This window comes from Cebus imitator, unplaced genomic scaffold (assembly GCF_001604975.1).
Source record: "Cebus imitator isolate Cc_AM_T3 unplaced genomic scaffold, Cebus_imitator-1.0 Scaffold512, whole genome shotgun sequence".
Classification (NCBI taxonomy): domain Eukaryota; kingdom Metazoa; phylum Chordata; class Mammalia; order Primates; family Cebidae; genus Cebus; species Cebus imitator.
In genome coordinates this window covers 1061206-1085636 of record NW_016107827.1, presented here as the reverse complement: position 1 = coordinate 1085636, position 24431 = coordinate 1061206, and the positions used below count along the sequence as shown (strand labels likewise).

Sequence of the window (24431 nt, the reverse complement as noted above, 5' to 3'; positions counted from 1 at the left end):
TCCTTTCTGCCCAGAGCAACCCCACCATTTTTCTTAGCGTAAGATGCCAGCTTCTGTGACGGGGACTCCAGCTCCCAACTGCTGTTCACAGTAGGTGGTTTGGAAGGCTCCTTTCTGCCCAGAGCAACCCCACCATTTTTCTTAGCGTACGATGCCAGCTTTATTTCTAACAGTTAGGTTCCAAGTCACCTGACCTACAGGCAGGATTTGTCAGGAGTTCTTAATCATAGTAAAAGCTACTGTAAGTGACTGAAACGCGTTTTTTAAAAGGACTAATTTAAATTTAAAAAGGAAGCTCCGGGAAAGGTGTTAGTGACTTTTTTGTTTCCAATTAGGGCAACTTTTATCAATGGTTTTCATAGCAATTAAGAACTTAGACTGTCACTTAGACTAGTAGTAATTTTCTGTTACAATATCTTACTTTAACATTTGAGACGACTTTTTAACATTTCCCACTGAATTGTAGAAAAATGACATTCTGTAAAGTTTCGTGTTCTGACATGCAGTGGGGCGACTGAAGGCAGACACCAGCCGAGCTGGGGCCCCCCAAGATGTCGTTCTGCGGCCTGCCTGTGGGGGCGCTGGAGAGCCGCTCCACTGGGGATCCTCACACACCAGGCACAGGGGTGGGAGGAACCAGCAGCTCCTGTTCCCCCCCCAAACCCCAACATCCCAATCAGTGTCTTTGCAGGGATGTCACCCTGAGTGACAGCCATCACCAATCTCCCTTTTCCTATGAAGGGAGACATGTCTCAGAATTAGCCCAGTGAGCATACGGGCAGTTTACTCGGCTGTAGCTGCTACAGTATTATATGACAAAGTGGATGAAAATGCAGAGATGTATTGAAAGGGGGAAATTAAATGTTAATGTGCATATATTTATGTGTATTAAGATGTTTTATCAACCTAGAGTAGTAAAATTTTCCAAAGCAGTGGACTGAAAAATATTCACTTTGTGGAGGGGAGTCTAGTTTTTATATTAAAAATAATTCTTTGCATTGAGTAGAACTGACATTTTTCTTTTAGAACTGAAGCCAGAATTTACTTGAAAAATGAGGAAGTGAAACCATATGATTTATAAGTCTTTTAGAATTTTAACATTTTAAGGAACTTTATGCATCTGAAAAATTGAAATTGTATGTCTCATTAGCATTTCTCTAATAATTAATTTTGCACCACATAAGAATGTAGACATACGATTTGATCAGTTTGGTTTAAAAGTATATTTCTATCAGTCCAATATTGAAATAGCTCCATTTATAAGATTTACATATGAGTTAGTGTGTGTGTGTGTGTGTGTGTGTGTGTGTGTGTATTTTTCTTTTTCTGTGATGGAATCTAATTCTGTTGCCCAGACTGCAGTGTAGGGGGTCATAATAGCTCACTGCAGCCTCAAACTCCTTGGCTCAAGTGATCCTCCCACCTCAGCCTTCTGACTAGCTGGGACTACAGGTGTGTGCCACCAGGCCTGACTAGATTTTGTTTTTTTTTGTTTTTTTTTTTGTAGAGATGGTCTTGCTATGCTGCCCAAGTTGCACTTGAACTTCTGACCTCAAGTGATCCTCCTGTTTAGGCCTCCCAAAGTGCTTGGATTACAGTTGTGAGCCACTGGTGCAAAAATTTGTTGTGGCTGAGCGTGGCAGCTCACATCTGTAGTCCCAGCACTTTGGGAAGCCAAGGTCAGCAGATCACCTCAGGTCAGGAGCTCAAGACCAGCCTGGCCAACATGGCGAAACCCCATTTCTACTAAAAAATTAAAAAAATTAGCCAGACATGATGGCAGGTACCTGTAATCCAAGCTCCTTGGGAGGCTAAGGCAGGAAGAATTGCTTGAACCCGGGAGGCAGAGGTTGCAGTGAGCTGAGATCATGCCACTGCTCTGCAGCCTGCGTGACAGGGCAAGACACCATCTCAAAAAAAAATTTTTTTTTTTGCTTACAATAATGCTTTTACTCTATCTGGGCTTGAAGGTGTGTTTTGCCTTCTTTCAATTGTTACGTGTTTTCCTACCATAAGGAAAGGGCGCTTCATCTACGCGAGACTCTCTGGCCTTGGAGGCCAAGAAACATGTTGATCCTTTTTGTGACTCTTTCCTCTGCCCAGCACAAATTAGAGGTCCATAACTACACAGCTTGGATGAAGACACAGATGAATTCTGAGTGAGTGCGTAGGAAGCAATTCCCCATTTAGTTACGGATTGCTGCAGGTGCCAGCCCTGCTTTCACGGAAATCTACTGCTATGCAGGTGGGTGACTCCTGGGTACTATGCCTGTTTGCCTTCCTTGGAACTAAAAGTTGGCTAATTGAAAAGATAAACACTGAAGAAGAAATGAACATATGCCTATTAATATTCATGGGACAAGTTAACAAATTACCAGCCAGCTTGAATTTTGCTGCAACTCACAGAATTAAACTTCCCAGAGGGCTCTGCGGCTGCCTTGGGCCCCAGGTGTGCATCCTGGACTTGGCTCCGCTCCCTCTCCCCTTGACCCTGTGTCCCCCGGCTCACTTACCGCACAGGGACTGCTCTGCAGGCATCTCACCCATTTCGCCCACCCTCCACCTCATGTCTCACTGTAATACCATCTCCATCTCTGCCCCCACCCAGCAAGCACCAGACTGACCCTGCGTCCCCACCACATGCTTGCTGGCATCGGCTCCATGGTGAGGCCATGCTCAGGGCTTCTCTCTGCCCAACAGCCAGCGTACCTCAGGGGTAGATGTCTGTTTCATCCACCTTTAACCTGATGGTGATACTGGAGAAAGCTCATCTCCATGGAAGGAATTCTGCACGGAATGCATCCTGACCCCCAGCATCTTCTGCGTGCCTCAGAGCCCTTACTGATGTCCTCCATGGCACATATTCTATGCACACATGCTGCCGTGAACCAGCAGGGAGCAGAGGCATGAATACCCCGCAGGCTCCTATGCCCAGGGGGTACTGCAGAGACCCCAGGGAGTCCTGGCACCTCCTGTGCTTACCACGATAATGACCCTTCAGGAATCCCAGGCGAGTCACCTGCCCCCTGAATTCCAGTGCCCTTGTGTTCCACATGGGATTAATCAAGTGTGTTTTACAGTGTTTGTGAGGACCCTGACAGGAATGTTTGTGATAACCCTGACAGGTATGTCTGTGATCAAGTGCGTTTTACCGTATTTGTGAGGACGCTGACAGGAATGTTTGTGAAGTGCCTCCCCAGCCCCAGTCAGCACACAGCAGTCAACAGTGGGCACTTCATTAAGGTCCTTTTGTTGACACGATTTTCTAAACCTTTTAAGCTTTCTTTCCAATTCCAATACTGCATCTATGGATAGACTCTGTGACATATAAATTATAGAGAAAAAATAAATAAAATGTACTATAAAACGTAATTCACTTACCACTTCTTCATGAGTTGCATTTTCTACATTTATGCCATTAACCTGAACAGATGACAAATTAAGAATTTTGAGAATAATAATTAATATATGTTACAAGTAACAATGTGATAAAGTGAAGGATTAAAGTATACAATACTGACCTGCAGAACAGCGTCTCCTACGAACAACATCCCTGTCTGGTCAGCTGCAGGGTTGCAAAAGTGGCAAAAGTGTTAAGAGAAATCTCAGCGATACTTTGCTTTGTTATGACATTTAAGCACAGTGTTTGCAGCAACTACAGCGGCCACCTGTGTGTGCCTGTGTGCATGTGCCCATGTGAGTGTGTGTGTGCATGTGCAGATGGGTGTGACCATATGTATGTGTGTGCACGTGTGGGTATGGATGGCATGCATGAGTATTTGTAAGTCTGTGTTGACATGTACGTGCCTGTGTGTACACATGGATGTGTGTGCGCATGTGTACGTGTAGGTGGCATCATGGGTATTTGTGAGTCTGAGCATGTGTCTGTGTTGACATGTATGTGCCTGTGCGTACACATGGATGTGTGTGTGAGTGTGTGGGTGCGGGTAGTGTCATGGGTATTTGTGAGTCTGAGCATGTGTCTATGTTGACATGTATGTCCCTGTGTTTACACATGGATGTGTGTGTGCACGTGCATGTGTGTGGGTGGTGTCATGGATATTTGTGAGTCTGAGTGTGACATGTATGTGCCTGTGTATACGCATGGATATTGTGTGCATGTGTGGGTGGCATCATGGGTATTTGTGAGTCTGAGCGTGTGAGTCTGTGTTGATGTGTATGTGCCTGTGTGTACACATGGATGTGTGTGTGCATGTGTGGGTGTGGGTGGAGTCATGGGTGTTTGTGAGTCTGAGCATGTGAGGCTGTGTTGACGTGTTTGTGCCTGTGTGTACACATGGATGTGTGTGTGCATGTGTGCACATGGTGTGGGCAATGTTAACACACACACCAATAGGCAGACACTTCAGGAAAACGAGACTGATATATGTGTATTAAGACAGCTGCTTTCCAGTCACAGAAGACTTGTTTAATGTGGAAAACAAACGTCACTTCCTCCTAATAAAGGATTTCGTTACAGGATATGGAAAATCTGATGTACATTTTTCATTAAGTGTGCAATAAACAAGGAATTTCCAAAGCCACTTAGCACTTCCCCTCATTCTCCTAAACGAATGTACACGGACTGCTCTAATCAAAATGACTGTACCTAGAATATTGAAGACAAAAAAGAGGAAAACGTTGTATAAGAAAGTTCACTATCATCTATGTGGCATGTTTTTGCTTAACCTTTCCATCGTCATAGAGGCAGAGAGAGCCCCATTCAATACGACTGAACAAATTTGCACAAAATCTGAGGCTTTTTCCCCAATTTCTGCCTTCGTATAGGTTTGTTTCCATTGTAAGTCTTGTTTAAATAGTGAAAAACAAGTAATAACCTATTCTTTGAAAAGGGGATATTCTTGACAAACTATAGACAGATTAAATGCCAATTCTAAACACTATTTCTTGTGTTTAGCAAATATTAAATCATGCTGAAAATAAAGTGTAGTCTTCATATCACTGTACGTAATAACGGTACCGATTCTGTACAGCAATGGTGCTGATTCAAACAAAGTTCTCATTTGCACCGAAACTTTCCATGGCAATGCTGCCGTAGCACATGCAGCAGTGGAAGCTCTTCTCCTCTGTGCCGGCTCCACGCTGCCCTTTCTGTCTCTCTGTCTCTCACTGTCTCTGTGCCTCTCTGTCTCTGTCTCTCTGTTCTTCACATGCTGTTGTTCCCCTCTCTAGCCACACCAGGGTGGGCTGCCTCCTGAAAACATTTATTGATTATCTGGAATAATGGGCTCTGAGCTGGGGCCTCAGAGGCATTACAACCCTAAATTTTAAGGGAATCAAAGCCTAACAGAAAAAAGTACCCATAGAACAAGTGGGTCCCATGTGAAATTACACATGTATAGTGACTATATAGATCATATAATATGGATTATGGATTCCATGTGAAATTACACGTGTGTACTGATTATATAGAGTATATAATTAATATGGATTGTGGATTCCATGTGAAATTACTTGTGTAGTGATTATACAGATCACATAATTAATATGGATAGTGGATTCCATGTGAAATTACACATTGTGGATTCCATGTGAAATCATGCATTCACAGTGATTATATAGTGTATAATATGGATTGTGGATTCCATGTTAAATTACACATGTGTAGTGATTATGTAGATCACATAATATGGATTGTGCATTCCATGTGAAATTACACGTGTACTGATATAGAGTATATAATGTGGATAGTGGATTCCATGTGAAATTACACATGTGTTGTGCTTATATAGAGTGTATAATTAATATAGATTGTGGATTCCATGTGAAATTATGCATGTGCAGTGATTAGAGTGTATAATATGGATTGTGGATTCCATGTGAAATTATGCATGTGCAGTGATTAGAGTGTATAATATGGATTGTGGATTCCATATGAAATTATGCATGTGCAGTGATTAGAGTGTATAATATGGATTGTGGATTCCATGTGAAATTAGACATGTGTAGTGATTATGTAGATCATATAATTAATACGGATTGTGGATTCCATGTGAAATTACACATGTGTAGTGATAGATCATATAATCAATATGGATTGTAGATTCCACGTGAAATTACACATGTGTAGTGATGATATAGAGTGCATAATATGGATTATAGATTCCACGTGAAATTACACGTGTAGTGATTATATAGTGTATAATTAACATGGATTGTGGATTCCATGTGAAATTACATGTGTGCTGATTATATAGCTCATATAATTAATATGGATTGAGGATTCCACATGAAATGACACATGTGTAGTGATTATGTAGATCATATAATTAATACGGATTGTGGATTACATGTTAAATTACACATGTGTAGTGATTATATAGATCATATAATTAATATGGTAGAGGGTGATCTGCACAGTGAGGTATAGGGAGAGGCACAGAATGAGATACAGGCTGAGGTATAGGGTGAGGTGTATGGTGAAGTATAGAGTGAGGTATAGGGTGAGGTAGAGGGTGAGGTAGAGGGTAAGGTGTACGGTCAGGTACAGGGTGGGGTACAGGGTGAGGTATAGGGTGAGGTATAGAGTGAGGTATAGGGTGAGGTGTACGGTCAGGTATAGAGTGAGGTAGAGGGTGAGGTAGAGGGTGAGGTAGAGGGTAAGGTGTCCGGTCAGGTATAGGGTGAAGTACAGGGTGAGGTGTAGGGTGAGATATAGAGTGAGGTATAGAATGAGGCAGAGACTAAGCTGTAGGTTGAGGAACAGGTGAGCCAGGTGCACCTGCATGCCACCTCTCAGGTGTGGCCCTGCATGCCCTGGGCTTACTACTCTGTCCCGTAAGCTGTTTCCATGGGACTCTAGAAAAATGAATACAAAAATATCCCACATAAGAAACACATCAGTCATTAACTTATGCCATGTTCTAGTATATAACTCTCATCATTTCAACTCAAATAATCCAAATAATTATTGACTTTCAATGAAATTGACTTTGTCTAAAAACTATTGTTATTTAACTGCTAATATCTGCTATTTACAAAGTATAAGTATTTCCTTGCCCCATATTTCCTGAATTTTTTTTAGAGTCTTTTACCTGTAGTTGTATTTATAAAACAAAGGGAGATAAAATCTCTGTGGGGCATAAAATCCCCACAGCTCAGCAGCATGAGGTCCTATGAATTATGAAGCCAAAACATCTAAAAATTGTCACATCCTATGATATGAGTTTAATACAGATTCTGGCCAGCCCCAACCAGGTTATGAAACCTTCCCATCCAGGACGCAGCACCAGCCCTGCCCATGCTGCAGAGTCAGTCTCATCCAGGCTGGAGGACCAGCCCCATCCAGGGGACAGCATCAACCCCATCCAGGCCGCAGAGTCAGCCCCATCCACGGTGCAGAGTCAGCTCCGTCCAGGACACAGGGTCAACCATGTCCAGGCCACCGGGTCAACCCCGTCCAGGGTGCAGGACCAGCCCCATCCACGGTGCAGGGTCAGCCCCGTCCAGGACACAGAGTCAACCATGTCCAGGCCGCAGAGTCAGCCCCGTCCAGGGTGCAGGACTAGCCCCATCCAAACCACAGAGTCAGCCAAGTCCAGGCTGCAGTACCAGCCTTCTAATGAAGCTGTCCACTCTGACTCTTCCTCCTGGGCCACAGACTCTGAGGAGTAGTCAAAGTGATTTCTTAAAACGCTAATCACATCATCTCACTCTCAAACTACATGTGGCTTCCAAGCCCCTGTGCTAGGTTCAAGCCTCTCAGGACCCCTCTGGTCGCCAAGACAGGCCTGGGTTCCTCAGGTACCTGCCTGCTGCCGCCCTCACCGCCCTGCTGCGGCTCCTCCCACACATGCGCCTGGGGAGCCTTAAGCATCTCTTAGGGTCCACAAAAGCCTCCCCCCAGGGGCGCTTTTCCTTAACGGGTAACCTAATGAGACCTCCCTGTTCTGCTCTACTTTTCTTGTAAGCTCTCATCAGGGGGTGTGTGTTTCCCTCCCTTCTTCCCTTTCTTCCTCTCTTTCTCTTTTTTCTTCCTTCCTTTTTCTTTGTTTCTTTTTCTTTTTCTTCTTTCCTTCCTTCCTTTTTCTCCTCCTCTTCCTCCTCCTCATTATTCTTCTTCCTCTTCTTCTTCCCTTCCTTTTTCTTTCATTTTCTTCCTATTTATTGTATTCCAGGGCCCTCTTATAAAGCCTGGCTCATTTTATATTTGTTTAAAAAAAAAACAAACGTGGCTGGGCGCGGTGGCTCACACCTGTAATCCTAGCACTTTGGGAGGCCGAGGTGGGTGGGTCACCTGAGGTCAGGAGTTCAGGACCAGCCTGGCCATCATGGTGAAACTCCATCTTAAAAAAAAAAAAATGTACACATTGAAAGAGTCTAGATTAAACTTCAATGTAACTGAGTAAAAATGAGTTGCAGTATAGACATGCAGCCCTTTTTAACCTCATTTTTTGAAACATAAAGATCAATTCATTTGCCACATGGCTGAAATGCATCTGTAAACCAGTAATAATGGATGATTACTTGTCAAAATATTCTTTCTGAATACATATTTCCATATGTTAGCCACAGTCAGTGGGCTCCTTCTGGCCCCTGAGCCTCAGAGACAAAAACCTGCCCTAGCATCTAGTTAATGGATCATGGCTGAGGAGGCCAAGTGGCCAATTAATTGTCATACTTCTCAATCCTGAGTTTAAGAAGCACCACCTTTATTAAATACCTACTTGATGCATCAGAAACTAAGCTTCAGGTTGTCTAAAGCTATAGAGATAAGGTTGTTCTTACCAAATTATTTTACACCATGGTCTGAATGGATCTATATGAAATAAAAATCTCTGTGCATTTAGAGGCACTGATTTTTACAAAACGAATTTTAGCTACTTGTGGAAAGTGGTCATTGAACAAGTCCAGTGGAGGAGACAATATGTTCTTAAAATGACAGCTACGTTAATCACTCAGAGTAACTGACTTATTAATCTCTTGTTTATGAACGCCAATGAAGACACATCTGACTTTTCTAACCTAAAGCAGAAAGCAGCATTTTGTTTTGTCAACAAGCCACATGTGTGCCTGAGATCCTACAGAACAGCAGAGAACAAAATGCATAACCAAATTCCCTGGAAAGAACGGTATCTAGAGTTTTCAGAATGAGCTGCTATTTCTTGCCTGGAACTAACGCAATGAGGACTATTTTGTTCTACAGTTGGTCAGAAGCCGCCTCCAGATGGCAGGAAAACTCACATAGGGCAGCAGCCTCCCTGGACCCGGGCTTTTCTGCAGGGCCTGGGGTTTAATGAAGTGACGATGAACTGCAGCCTCCTCACCCAGCATGCCCATGGGGAGCACAGCAGCACTAACTTGAGGGGAAGTCCACTTCATTAAAACTTTTCACAGATGCTGAGAGAGTCCTGATGAGCTGAGTCAATGCATTTTCTGTTTTGATTTGAGCTCTGAAGCCACCCAGGGACCTCAGTCTGGGAGAAGCACAGCTCAGGGCTGAGTGGTCCTCACTCGTCTCCCACAGGGAGAGCTCAAGGCTCTGCAGGTCCTGAAAGCTTCCTTACAGGCATTGAGGCAGTGGGGCTAGTGAGGCCCCCAAGGAGCTGGTGCATAATTTTTGTATGCACAAACATAATATTATAAATTCTCAAGTAATGAAATTAAAATGCCAGCAGCAATCCAGGTAAATAGCAAAGCACTGGCATACAATTTTTGCAGTTTTTGCAGAAAATTAAAGGATCCAATTAAAATCCTTAAAGAAGATGTGCAAATCCTTCCTTAACTAAAACTCAGGAGTTTGAACAGCAGGAAAAAAAAAAAAACATAATTGTAAAGTGATGAGACAACACTTGTTGACTGACTCTCCATTTTTTCACCTCCATTTTCTCCCTCCTCTTGCAGTGGGAACAGGTAGGTTCCCTCAGTTCTGGAACTGTCACTTGGGTTAGGCATTTGGCAGCTAGGCAAAGGGAAGTCCGGCCTATCCTCAGGCCCCACCAGAGTCCCTGAGCAAGAGTAACACTGCGTGAATTCACTATCTCTTTGTTACTGGCTTTTTTGCTGTTTCCTCTTGCCTTCTGTTTGTGGCAATAAGCTGGGTTATTAAAACTACTGATAACTGAATTTACAGTAAACCTTAAGTTCATCATTTCCAGAATGCTCAAGGTTCTTAAATAGACTGACTATACTAAATTAGCTTAAAAGCTATCAAAATTCAAGTGCTATCAAAATTTTCACAGAAGGTTAAGTCATGATTGTGCTTCGGTCCTAAATGTAGCTTAAGAAATAAACAGACCAGGGAAATAGCCACACATAATGGAGCTGAACGTAGTTATTCACAGCCAGACTTTACAAACAACATTAAAAAGTGCGAACGTGTTTTTGTACTACTCATAAAGACCCACCTAAAAAGAAAAAAGAAAGAAAAAAAAGTGTGAACCCTTGTGAATTGTGGGCTTAAAACCAACCTTCTTAAGCAATTTTGGTTCAGTGAAAGGGAGCAGGAAGGAGAGTAACTCCCGGTTATTGAATGAAAGGTAATTACAAATACTTTCCAATTAAATCTGTGAAATGTTTTTCACTTGAGGGCCATTTTTAGCCTTAAAAAAATGAAAAAGTGGCAAAATGAGTAATAAAATATAACCATAAAAGTTTGATTTTAATTCATAATTTTAATTAATGCCCCAAATTAAAATGAACTATTTGGTCAGATTAGCAAATAGTTAAAATCTGCAAGATTTGCTGATTTTAGCTGAAAAGTGATTCTAGTTAATTCCTATGGTAATACGGCCGCTGCCTCATTATACAAAATGGAAATACAGCATAATGCATTTTAATCCATATATTCAAATTTCTGCAAAAAGTTATAATGAGGTAATATTTTCTGTTTTATTATACTTGCTTTTTCAAGATAAAGTAATTATAGGGTTATCAGAGGTCATGTAAAGGTAATGTGGTCAAGGTTTTCAAACAACTGTGTTATGAACATAAGTTTTTTCTTAAAAATTAATTAGAATGTGTAAAGTTCAGACACTTCTATTAAATATTTATTCACATATACATGTGGGTAGCATTATATAATATTCGTTACCAAGTCTTAATATTAACTGAGTTAGATTTTTTTATTTATTTGAATTAATAATGACTAAAATTACTGAGCATTTCTTACAGGTCAGACAACCTTCATAGTCCTTATGGACTTACTTAAACCACATCACACCCCACTTGTAAGGCGTAATTATCACCCCACAGTGAACATTTCGGACCTCAGAGTCAAAATTCAGACCACGCACCCATGCCAACAGCTGTGCATGTCAACAGATTTGACACTTAGCAGAGAATGGAAGGCACAGAAGACATGTGGTATGATTTTAATCACTGTGAAGCTCGAAACCAAGCAAAACTAAACAATGTGTCATGTGGGGACACATATGTGGTCGAACTGTAGAGAAAAGCAAAAGCATGGTTCACACTGACCTCAGGAGAGAAGGAGCAGGTGCAGGGCATGGGGCTCTGGGCGGTGCTTAGCTCTGAAACCAGAGGGAGGGTGAGTGGGCGTTTGTTTGCTCTAGAGGTTTAGAGGATTGCATCATGTATACTCGGCTTACACATTTCTCAGCTTCTTACACAGCTTATGCTCAGCTTACACAGTGGAGGGTAGCTAACCCACTCAACAGCAGCTGACCTGCACCCAACCCCACCATTCCCCTCCAGAATCACTCCCTCAATCCCTACCCACTGCCTCCAGAACAGGCAACCTAGAAACAGACTCACGGTTTACTTAATACCCAGATATATGATCAAAAGATAACGTGACAAAACTTAAGGGAAAATTGCCTACATCCTCTCTTTAATTAACCATGGACATTTTCATATAAAAATATAACTTCATGATGCCACCACCAAGAAAGAATTTTTTCTTTTCAGGTAATTTGCATGGTGTTGAAACAGCAGCAGCTGGGGTGATCCAAGGTCATTCACTGAGTCTAAAAAGGAGTGCTGCTTTTCCTCAACTTCCCCGTGGCTCTGACTATATTTGTGTTCTTGGGTTGCTGTCAAACCTATTAACCCATACATATATATGTTTGAAAATTATCTGATCAAATAAGCTCTAATTTTATTTTTGAAATAAAAGGTTTCTGAAGCTTTAAATAAGTTTACAGTTCAACTTAATATTTTGTAAAACAATGTAGCAGAGACTATGTTTTTTTTTTTTTTTTTTTTTTTTTTGAGACAGAGTTTCGCTCTCGTTACCCAGGCTGGAGTGCAATGGCGCGATCTCGGCTCACCGCAACCTCTAGCAGAGACTATGTTAAAAATCAGTATAGGAATGTGTATTTGATAGTTCAGAGAAAAGCAGTTAGCCTAGAACATAGGTGAAAGTAAATGGAAACATTTTCACAATAGGTGAAGAGCTCAAAAGAGAAAGGATTTGCAAATGGATTAAAGGGACCCTCATAACGGTGTGAACTAGAAGAATGAGTGTTTCTGAATTTTCTCTGAAACTTTACATTAAGGAAAATGAATAGTATGTCCCATGTTTGTGATCATTTTCTAAAGAGCTCACTTTAAAGATGCGTAGACTCCAATGATATCACTAAAATACATAATCTGATAGAATGAAAGGCAAATGGATTTGCCAAAAACAACTTGAAACTTGTGCACCGAAGACCGGGGTATGGCTGAATCCATCCCCTCAGCTCGACGCTGGAACTTAAACTGCCTTTTTATATCCTGATAACCAAGAATACAGCGCCAGCAACTAAATGTTTCTACTAAGAAAGAAACATTAGCCAAACTCAGACACTAAGAACTGTCAGTCAAAACACATCTTCTAATTAATACTAACTTAAGCAAATTAACTCAGGAATAAATCAGACAGTGTTTATGTAATCTTAACAGACCGGAATGTCTTACAAATGGAAACCATGTCAACACAGAGAGCTGACTGCATCTCACTAGCAAGGCATTTTAGAGCCAGAGTCTGTATCTTGTCTGGGGCTCCTGTTGACTGTATAAATCCTATAATGATTATTTGAATTTACATTGTGTTACCTGATAAAACAAAGATCATTAAATTTTTTTATTACCATTTAGTCAAAACTATAGGAAAATTACTATGGTATTGATGACAGGTTGCAGGATTTAGCTATCTGCGGCAAATGAAACTCTAAATTGGTAGTGCCAATGTGTACACAAAGTTTCAACAGACCTTCTTTACGTCCACAGAGTACCCAGTACGAAGGGCTGTGAAAAATGGTCCACTACACAGAGATTTTAATCTCTAACACTGTACTCCAGCAAATGAATCAAGCTTCTTAGCAAGAAAAGAAATACATGCTTTGTGACTTGGGCACAAAACCTTCTCAGGTCACTCCAAAAAGATGGGCCTAGTACATTCTTTTAAATAAAGTAAAATGTTTCCCGGAGTTCTCGAGGAGGGGGAAGAAATGTTGAAAGGCTGGATGAGTCATCGAGACAGAGCCCCTACCAGACCAACTGTGATGATGTCTCAAAAAGAAAACATTAATTGTCATTTCTTAAAATAATTTTAGCAGTGTTACAGCTCTTTTTGAATTTTTCTAGCTGGAAAAATTGTAATGCAAGAAAAAGATTTTATTCTGTAAAATATCATTAATCCAAAAGGAAAAATTAAAATGTATCTTCTTTGTCATAAATATGAGTTGGTTTTATTCAACTGAGAAAATCGTATTGCTATTTTTAAACAGTGAGCTTATTCTCGGAGTGTGCTAGAAAACAGTATGCAAAAATTATGTTGTCACTTCACCAAATGGCTCTAAAGAATGTCATCCATGAATTTGGGATGTCCATGTCCATTATGAATCTCAGCCTATTTACTATGGAGAAGTAGTAATGGAAGCCAGAGACTTACAGACTCAGAAATATTTTCATTGCTCACACTGGGTAAAATATGCAAGAAAAATGGGACATGCACATATGGCTTTTAAATTTTTTGGCCAAGAATTTAAGATGAATGAGTTCTTTTGTTTGTAACTCTTTATTATCAGGAACTCTACAATCAGTTAGAAGTAGGCTTGCTCCCTACAAATGTTAAGTGGATATATGGCCTACAGGAATTTTTATTACAACCTTGTGGACACCACTGTAAAATATTTTATATATTAAATTATAATGAAGATAACATGTTATAAAATATTAAAGAGGTATTTAAAGGCATTCTGTTGATGGTGATGAGAGGCCACATTGCCCAGTCTCAATAAAGTCTGCAATGACACACTGACTGCAGGGTCTATTGCACAGCTCATCAGAAATCCTTTCATACCAAGTTCTAGTCAACACCATGAAAACCAGAGGTGGTTGAGGTTTCCAGTTTCACTTCAAAAGGATTAAAGGTGAAATGCCATAAGTTATATGCATACAATAAAATTGCTAAATTTAAAAAATCAAACATTAAGGACTAATTAGAATGGCAAATAATACATATAAAGTTACATTAATGCAGTCACAAAGGTGATCTTCATATTTGGCTCTACGGTTTGGCATTCAAATGAGAGACAACCATGATGAAATTATTAATTTCCAATGCCCAATGTATCCAAAATGTTTTATTTGTGTCTATTTACCAGAAGAGACACATTTCCCTGGGATGGAACCTCAAATAATGACATAGACCTTTATATAAATGAAACAACGTATCATACTGGACACTGAGTTTAGAAGCATGTTTGCAGAACATGTAGGTACAAACTTTATCTTGTCATTTATCATAAAGACTTCTGGTAAAGGCCAGTGACTCTAAAACAGCATCAAGGAAGGATGTTCTGCAGGGGAGCTAAACAGTGAGAACCATGTGTAATGTTCTTGGAAAATCATTTGTTAGAATATTTAGAAAAATGAATGAATGAAGAGCAAATCCTTTAGCTTATCTCAAGAACTGTCTCATCACACTTTGGGTACTTTCTAAAAACAACCTGCATAAAATGTCTATGTTGTTTATTCAAGACTGATTGCCCTGCTGTACAGTATTTTTCTCTGAAAATGGAAAGGCCAGACACTTACTCTTAGGTGTATGGATCTGCCATTCATCACTGGAAGTAGATGAGTAATAATAGCTTCCTCATCACAAACTGAATTATTTCCTAACAGTTCCTAAGTCAAAAATGCAGATTTCATTTTTAAAAAACCAACTGGAATATAAGAAAGTCACATTAAGTGGCTGTGAAAAGGCAAACTGAGCATTCCCGGTGCACTCTCCTCCTGGCTAATGGCTATCAGCCTTGGACAAGGAGAGTTCCAGGGTCTGCTGGACAAGTGCAGAGCCTGTCCACAAGTCAAACCCCTAGTTTGAAGAAGTCCTAGTTTTTAACACAGTTTTCATCCTCCACCATATCATGCCAATATATAAACAATATCGAAAGTTGACACAGAAAACTCAGATTAGACTGTGAAGTTCTGAGAGAAGCAGGGTGACCAGGGCTTGTATTCATTTCTCAAACACTTACTATTTCTGTACTATGTATTTTGTATTGATAGAGGCATCACTTAAATGAAACATAAATAAGTTATGAATAAATGTATAAAGCAGATATTCATTAAGTTGCAAAGCCTGTTAACATAAGAATAAATTCAAATTCATGGAATATATTTTTTCAAATTTTTATATGTATTCATATGTATAATAAATATATATAATTATTTTATTCATTTTTAAAAAAGCAATTTTGTCTTTATACACCCCCAAATGGTGAAATGAGTAGACTCTAGATATAATCATGATTCCATTATTCATAGTATGCAGAAATAAGTAAATTACATTCCTTACCCAATGGCAAATTAAAAACCATATGATCATCTCAATAGATTCAGGAAAAAAAGCATTTGATTAAATTAACACCTCTTCATGACAAAAACTCTCAATAAATCAGGTATAGAAGGAAAGTGCATCAAAACAATAAAGGCCACATATGACAAGCCCACAGCTAACATTATACTGAATGGAAAAGCTGAAAACTGGAACAAAACAAGGATGCCCACTCTCACCACTCTTATTCAACATAGTATTAGAAGTCCTAGCTAGAGCAGTCAGGCAAGAGAAATAAGTAAAGGACATCCAAACTGAAAAAGAGGAAGTCAAATTGTTCCTTTTTGCAGATGAAATGATCTTGTATAGAAAAACTCTTAGAGCTAATAAATGAATTCAGTAAAGTTACGGGATACAAAATCAACATACAGAAATCAATAGTGTTTCTAAATGTGAACAATGAACTTGCTGAAAATAAACCAATCCCATTTACAATACACACACACACACACGCACACACACACATACATATATATATATATATATATCTTGGAATAAATTTAACCAAGTATATGAAAGATCCCTAAAAGGAAAACTATAAAACACTGACAGAAAAATTTGAGGATGACACAAAGAAATGACATACAATGTTCATGGACTTGAAAAATCAAGACTGTTAACATGACCATACTCCCCAAAGTGATCTAAAAATTAAATACAAACCCTTAGAAAAATACCAATAACATTCTTCAAAGAAATAAAAAAGAAAATCCTAAAATTTACGCAGAACCACATGAGGTCCCAAGTAGCCAAAGCAATCGTGAGAAAAAAGAATAAAGTTGGAAACATTACAATTCCTGACTTAAAATTATATTACAAAGTTATAGTAAACAAAACAGCATGGTACAGGCAAAAAACAGGTAGACCAATCAAACAAGGTAGGTATCCCTGAAATTAATCCATATATCTATAGACAACTGATTTTTTACAAAGACTTCAAGAACATACATTGAGAAATTTTTTCTTCAATAAATGGTACTGGGAGAACTGGCTATTCACTTGAAGAAGAATGAAACTGGACCCTCATCTCTCACTTTGTATAAAAAATCAACTCAAAATGGATCAAAGATCTAAATGTAAGACCCAAAACTATAAAACTGCTAGATGAAAAATATAGAGGCAATGGTTCGGGACACTGGTCTGAGAAAAAACTGTATGAATAAGACCTCAAAAACACAGATAACAAAAGCAAAAATAAACAAAGGGATATATCAAACTAAAAAGGTTATGTACAGCAAAGGAAACAACAGAGTGAAGAGAAAAGCTACAAAAAGGGAGCAAATATATTTAAACTATTTATCTAACAAAGGATAAATATCAGAGTATACAAAGAACTCAAATCTTTCAATAATGAAAACAAATAATCCTACTGAAAAATAGGCATATGATCTGAATAGACATTTCTCAAAAGAAGACAAATGACTAAATATATGAAAAAATGCTTAAGATCACTAATCATCAGGGCAATGCAAATAAAAACCACAATAAGATATTATCTTACCCCTGTTAGAATGGTTATTACTAAATAGGCCCAAAAAATGACAAATGTTGGTGAGGGTGCAGTGAAAAGGAAACTCACGTACTGTTGGTGATAATGTAAACTGGTATAGCCACCATGAAAAACAGTACAGAGGTTTCTCAGAAAAAAAATAAAAATAGAGTTACCATATGATCTGGCAATCCCACCACTAGCATTTAACCAAAGGAAAGAAAAACAGTATGTCAAAGATATATCTGCACCCCAGGTTAATTTGCAATAGTTGCAATAGTCAAGATATGGAACAAACCTAAGTGTCCCGCAACAGGTGAATGCGTAAAGACAACGTGGTGCATACACACAATGGAGTATATTCAGCCACACAGAGATTGAAATGCTGCCATTTGTGGCTGCATGGGTGAACCTGAAGGACAGGACTTTAAGCAAAGTCAGCCAGGCCCAGGAATTTAAACACCGCACGTTCTCACTCATATGTGGAAGTTGAGCCAGATAGGAGGAATACTTCTAGTGTTCTATAGCACTGCAGAATGATGACAGTTAGCAATAATATGTTGCATATTTTCAAATAGCTAGAAAAGAGTATACTGAATGTTCCCAACATAAAGAAATGACAAATGTTGGAGATGATGAAAATGATAATTACCCTGACCTGAGCACTATACACTGTATGTATTGAAGCATCCTTATGTACCCCACAAACATGTACAATTGTGTTAATTTAAAAAAACCAAAAACACAGCTTCATCCTATCCCTGCAGGCCACACCCTAATGTCTACTTCTGTCATTTATTATATCACATCCTATTCTGAAATTTACTAACTGATCTAATGTGTTACTTTTTGCCACAAGAAAGAAAAAGTTTCTCAATTGAGAATAAATTAAGCAAAACGCACATCAATATTAAAACAGCTGACATTTACTTATTGTAAATCTGCAAGAAAAGAAAGGTAGCATGTCCATCTAAAGGGTGCCAGATGAGTCTTTCCTTCTGTGATTTAGACTTACAATAATTCATCTTAAAAAAATTTCTGTTTTGGAGGTATGGTAGGTTATTAAGGGTTTTGAATGACTAACACCAAGATATTAGAGGAAAACAGTAAACTTCAAACCTAAGAAGGATACAAATAAAAATATGCACAAATGCATGGGTGCTCTGAAAGCAAAGGAAAGGAGGGAGAGGGAAGAAGCAAGAGGAGGACAGGAGGGAGAAAGGAGGGAAAAGCTCAGTTTCCTGTCACACACTCTCGACTTATAAAGGATAAAAAAAAAAACTCTACTTCATAATAAAGTTCATGAATGAAGAAATGAACACAGTTTTAGCATTGTGAAATATACGTGCTATGCAAGAAATCTCTCGAGTAACCAGACTTTAGTAGCTATAGTAGCTTAATATTTAGCATATTAAAATGAAGACTTCTAAATAAAAAAATATTTAACATAATTTGAAGGTTAATGCTGGTGTTGATTCAAATTGTGAATGTCCTGTGGATGTCCAGTAGATTTTTGTTGCCATTTTTTTTAATAATAAGTGTGTCTGTTTAAGGCATACAAAAACATGTCATAGATAGTAAAAAGGTTACCATAGTAAGGCAAATTAACATATCCATCATCTCACCTGGGTATCCATATTTTTGTTTTATTTTGTTTGCGTGTCTGTGTGTGTCAAGAGCAGCTAAAATGTAGCAGAAATCCCCAACACAGTATGATTGTGTGACCTTTAGTCCTCATGCTGGGCACTGAACCTCTAGACTTGCTCACCTATTTGTGTACTGCTTTGTATCCTCTGACCTACAGCTCCTCATTCTACCCCACTCCCATCTCCCCACTGCTGGTGACGACTGTTTCATTTTCCTCCTCTGCAAGTTTGACCACACAGAAGTGAGGTCATGTGGCATTTCCCTTTAATGTCTGGCTTGTTTCCCCTGGCATAGCATCCTCCAGGTTCATCCCTGGTGTGAGAAAGGGCAGGACCTCCTCCTTCTTAAAGACTGAAAAATAGTCCATCCTATATATTTTCAAATGGTAACTGACAATTTATAATCATATAAATTTACAGGGTAAAAATGTTATGATTTATGAATGCAATGTGGGATAATGAAACCAAGCTGGTTAACATATCTATGACCTCAAATACTTCATATTTTTATAATGAAAACACTTAAGGTAATTTTCTTAGCAATTCTGAAATGTACAATAACCTATTAAAAAGCTATCTTTGCCACAATGTGCAATAGAACTTAAAAAATATACTCCTCCTGCATAACTGAGAGTCTGTGGCCTCTGACCACTGTCTCCCTGTTCTCCAGTGCCCAGCCTCTGTAACCACCATTCTACTCTCTGCTTCCATGAGCTCAATTTAGATTCCATATATAAGTGACAGCATGTGGCACTTGTCTTTCTGTATCTGCCTTGCACATTTGTAATTGGGTTACTTGTTCTTTCCCTATTAACTTGAATTAATTCTTCATAAATTACCTCTTACCAGATAGATGTTTTGCAAATATACTTTCCCAATCCATAGGCTGCAGTCTTGTTTTCTCTGCTGTGCAGTAACTTTTCAGTTTGATGTAGTTTATCTATTTTTGCTTTTGTAGTCTGAGCTTGTGGTGTGACAGCCAAGAAATTATTGCCAAGGCCAGTGTCGAGGAGCTCTTCTCCAGTGTTCTCTTCTAGAAGTTTTACGGTTTCTGATCTGATTTCCTGTATGGTGTAAGGTAAGGGTACAATTTAACTCCTTCACATGTGGAAGTCGTTTTCCCAGTAGCATGTATTGAAAAGAGTATCCGTCCTGCATTGTATCCTCTGGATGCCCTTGTCCAAAATTAGTTGAACTTATCTGTTTAGATTCACTTCTGGGCTGTCTATTCCACTCCACTGCTGTATGTGTCTGTTTTTCATACCAACACCATATTGTTTTGATTACTATAGTAATATAACTTTACATCAGAAACTGTGGTGCCTGCAACTTTTTTTTTTTTCTTAGAACTGTTTCGCCATTCAGGGTCTTTTGTGATTCCATATGAATATCTGAATTTTTTCTGTTTCTGTGAAAAATGTCATTGGGTTTTGATAGGGATTACATGAAATCTACATATCACTTTGACTCATATGTATTTTAGCAATATTATTTTGATCCATGAGCTCAAAATATCTTTCCATTTGTTTGTATCTTCTTCAATGTTTTGAACTGTCTTCACCAATATTTTATAGCTTTCATTGTACAGGTCTTTTATCTCCTTGGTTATATTTACTGCTAAATACTTTACTTTTTCTGGTGCTTGTATTAATAAATGGGATTGTTTTCTTGATTTAAACTATTATTTGTGTATAACAATGCTATTGACTTTTACATATTAATTTTGTATGCTGAAACTTTACTGAATTTAATCATTGGTTCTAACAGTTTTTCTGTGGAATCCTTGGGGTTTTTATATACAGAATCATGCCATCTGCAAACAGATAACTTTATTTCTCCCTTTCTGATTTGGATGCCTTTTATTTTTTCTTGTCTAACTGTTTGTGCTAGTAGTAGAAGGTTCGTCGTTCTGTGTAAGTGTGTCAACAACTTTATGAGTAACAGTGAGCCTCATGTCCAACTTGACACGCCACTATAGTTCAGGTGGCCTCCATGTGAGAACACACCCTTCAGCTGATGACACTTCCCAGTACTGAACAATAAATGCTCCGCAGAAGAATGACTGAAGGGCTCTCGTTCACCTTGCCTTGCTTTCTGGGACAACACACCCCTTCCTTTCTGTTGCAATTTTCTGGGTATTTTCTCATTGTCTCATTTGTCTCTTGAAGATACACATCAAATGAGCTATACGGCCCAAGCCTATTCAAGCTCTTACAGAAACATGATTTATTATTACATTATTTATTACCATTTATTTAATTAAATGGAATTAAACTGTGGCTGTGACTGAATTTTATTTGTAGCCAATGAGATGATATGCTACAGCAGGAAGAACTGGATTTTGAGGGAAAAATCTAAGTGTGTAAGTAAAGGACACTTTACTAGCCCTTGTTAGCTGAGTAAAACTGGACAACTCATTACTCCTCTGTTTATCTGCTGCCCTAAGAAATGTGAATAATCATGGATCTCTTGTCCATTTCATATGGTTTTTATGAAGATCCAGTGAAAATGGAAGTTATTTTCTTGTGACAAAATATCAGTGTCAGGAATTCCTATGCAGATGGCGTACCTAACCTCCATGACCCTTTTTATCATGTGGTTCTCCTCATCCCCTCTGTGTGTTACCTGCAGTCCAGCTTGGTTTCGAAGGTTTTGTCATGTTGGGAACACCACATGTAAATTCCATCCAATCACAGAGGAGGGCTTCATTCTTCCTCATGTTATTAAGTATAAACTAGGTGATCACTGAGGGCAAGCCACCATGATGAGGAATAAAAGGGGCTTAGGGGACTTGGCCAGGTTGCCTTTACTTTCCAAAAGCATGACATGTCAGGATGAAGACGTGCACACAGCTCTCCACACCAAGCACCTGAATGACAGCACGCGTCCACTATTACCAAGGAACAAGGTGAGAACCTCAGAGGCGGGGCCGCCAGGTGTGTGTTCTAACCCACTGTGACATGTGGGGGAGGCCGACTTCCAGGTGAGGGCAGAGGCTGGGCATTGTGTGCCTGCATCAGAGCAGGGCCGAGGCAAGTGTGGCTGCAGGACACAGGACGCTGAGGTGAGCTCGAAAGCCCGGCCTGGACAATGGCTTTTCTGGAAGCAATGGAGTCATGGATGGTTTCTGGGACGGGGCAGCTGAGTCCTGGAGAAGAATCTCATCAGAGGGAGAGTAAGCAGGAGCCCGGCATCCTTGGTACTGAACCACGCTCAGAGTGATCCAATCCTCATAAAATCTATGTATAGAATGGGTCAAATCCCATCGCCCATGGTGATTTTAGGTATTAAAATAGACTTTTTGGTGACCAGCTGCTGAGGAGGCTGTGAAGGAGCTCGCATGTGGCTCCTGGCATGTGGGGCTTGGCAGGGGCACACACCTCACTGAAGCGGTGAATGAAGATGTGAAGGATGCCATGTCTAAGCAGCTAAGGTGCACCTCACACAGAACCACACGTGGCAGCCACCATATCTAAGCTGTAAGTCCTGCAGCAGATGCCTGAAACCACGGACAGAAACAAACCCCAGCCAGGGCCTTGCACAGCACAGCTGGCAATGGCAAAAGGCAAGTGGGGCCACCCCCAGCCCTCCCAGCCTCGCAGCAGAGCCCGGCCGGTTCCCACGGTTCAGCAGAGGGCAAGTGCATGGCTCTCAGCGAAAGGAAGCCCTCATTCCCCTAACTAACTAAGAGGGTGGCAGAAGGTCCTCAAACAACTCATCAAGAACTTGTTCCCTCAGCCTTTCTGAGGGTGGACTCGGGTCTGGTTCTGGTGGGTGAGACAGAAATGAAGGAAAACTGTGAACACTTTCCTTCCTGGAGATGGAACCATAGCGCTTCTTCGGGGCTGGTGCCCCATTTCCCTTCTTTCCTACCTAAAACAAAGATACGTTATCTTGAAATACAGCCACCATTTTGCAAATATAAGGCAAGGAACATGAGGATAAAACCCACAAGCTAAGGATGGTGCCGCAGGAGGATGGGAAGATACTGGGAGAAAACCACATCAGACAGCTGGATTTCTCGTTCAGTGAGATGAGCAAGTCCTGTTCACTCAAACCACAACAGCTGAGGATTTCACAGCACACACAGCCTCTCCTGGAACAGAGTCCCCAGGTTTTCACAGTGCCAGCACCCCCAGGCCATACACACTGACAAAGTGACACGCAGGCCCGGCTGACAAGTGAGTTTCTCCCCTGAGGAACATACGTGCAGAAACCTAAAACTTAGGTAAACATGTGCACATTAAAAGTCTATTGACCTGACAAAAGAAGTTCAACTATAAAAAGAAAGCTCGATACAAAGTGTTTATTTTTAAATTATCCTGAGAGAACTAATCAAATCTCCTGTCAGTAATCAAATAACCCAGGCATCAATAGCACAGAGACTGTCACTCAGCTGGCCTGAAAAGAGACTGCTTTTTCTTTTTCTGCTTTAATGATTTCACTATTACTGCACCAGGAAGTATCAAAATTACATTACTCAACCCTAGGCAACAACAACATAAAGCAATAACCTGAGGAATGTAGAAAAGTAAAGAATCAACGTAGAAACGCCGTAACCATGCTGCACTGCTCTTTACAAATGTTCCAAAGAGGGACAGCACCTATGAGGACCCAGGGATGGGTCTTGGGGTCACACCCCAGCTCAGTCATTTGCATGGGTGTCCCTGTGCATGCAATATCTTTAATGTGCCTTTGTCTCAGTGTCCTCATCTGTAAAATGGGAATGAAAATCGCAGCATCTCATAGTGTAGTTAAAGGTCATATCATGAATGCCTGAAACAAAGTATTAGCAAAAATGTGGCTGTATTTTTCTCCTTAGTCTTATCCGTAATGACACACCGTAACTTCTTTGTATCTTTGCTTATTGTTTATCTCCTCCCACTATAAGGTACATTCTCTGAAAGCAAGAAATCAGTCTTTTTTTCGCTTCTCTAGCACAGAGGACAGTGCTTAGCACGCAGGGGTCTGCAGCATGTTAACTGAATGACCAAATCTATGCCTGCACACCTACAATCACAGCACGTGCGGAGGTTTTGTCCAGAGTTTATGAAGCTTAAAATCATCAAATGGATCATTTGTAGAAATTTATAATCGTTACTTGAAAGGTTAATAAATTGAAGGAATTAAAATATGTGATATTTGATGCGCAAGAAAAATTACATTTCATTTTCAAATATAATATTAATAAATTTCTCATTAAACACAATAAAAATAATTATAGATCTCCCCCAAAATATACAATCTCACCAGGTATTAAATAACCTTAGACACATTGCTCAACCCTTAATCTGCACTGAGGAGATTCTCAGACCTAGCTAGACCTCTCGGCCTCTCCACACCCAAGACGTGGACCTGTGAAGACCGAGTCCCTGTGATGAGAGGTCTGAAGGTCTCCACGTTAGAGGGACTGGAGCATGGGGCTCCGGGGCGTGTAATCCTGCACACTGGGCTGCATCTGAACGGTGCCATCAGAACCTCTGACTCTGTC

At 40.0% G+C, this 24431-nt stretch overlaps 1 protein-coding gene across 1 annotated transcript in view; it reads right to left on the bottom strand.

Moving 5' to 3' along the window:
* The window catches only part of SNTG2 (syntrophin gamma 2), a 350315-nt gene that overhangs the window by 183113 nt on the left and 142771 nt on the right, over positions 1 to 24431 (bottom strand). Inside the window, exons 5-6 of the mRNA XM_017514037.2 lie at positions 3522 to 3565; positions 3382 to 3423 (exon numbers count right to left, since the gene is read on the bottom strand). Of these exons, the coding sequence (XP_017369526.1) occupies positions 3382 to 3423; positions 3522 to 3565 (86 nt within the window). The remainder of the gene's footprint in view (positions 1 to 3381; positions 3424 to 3521; positions 3566 to 24431) is intronic.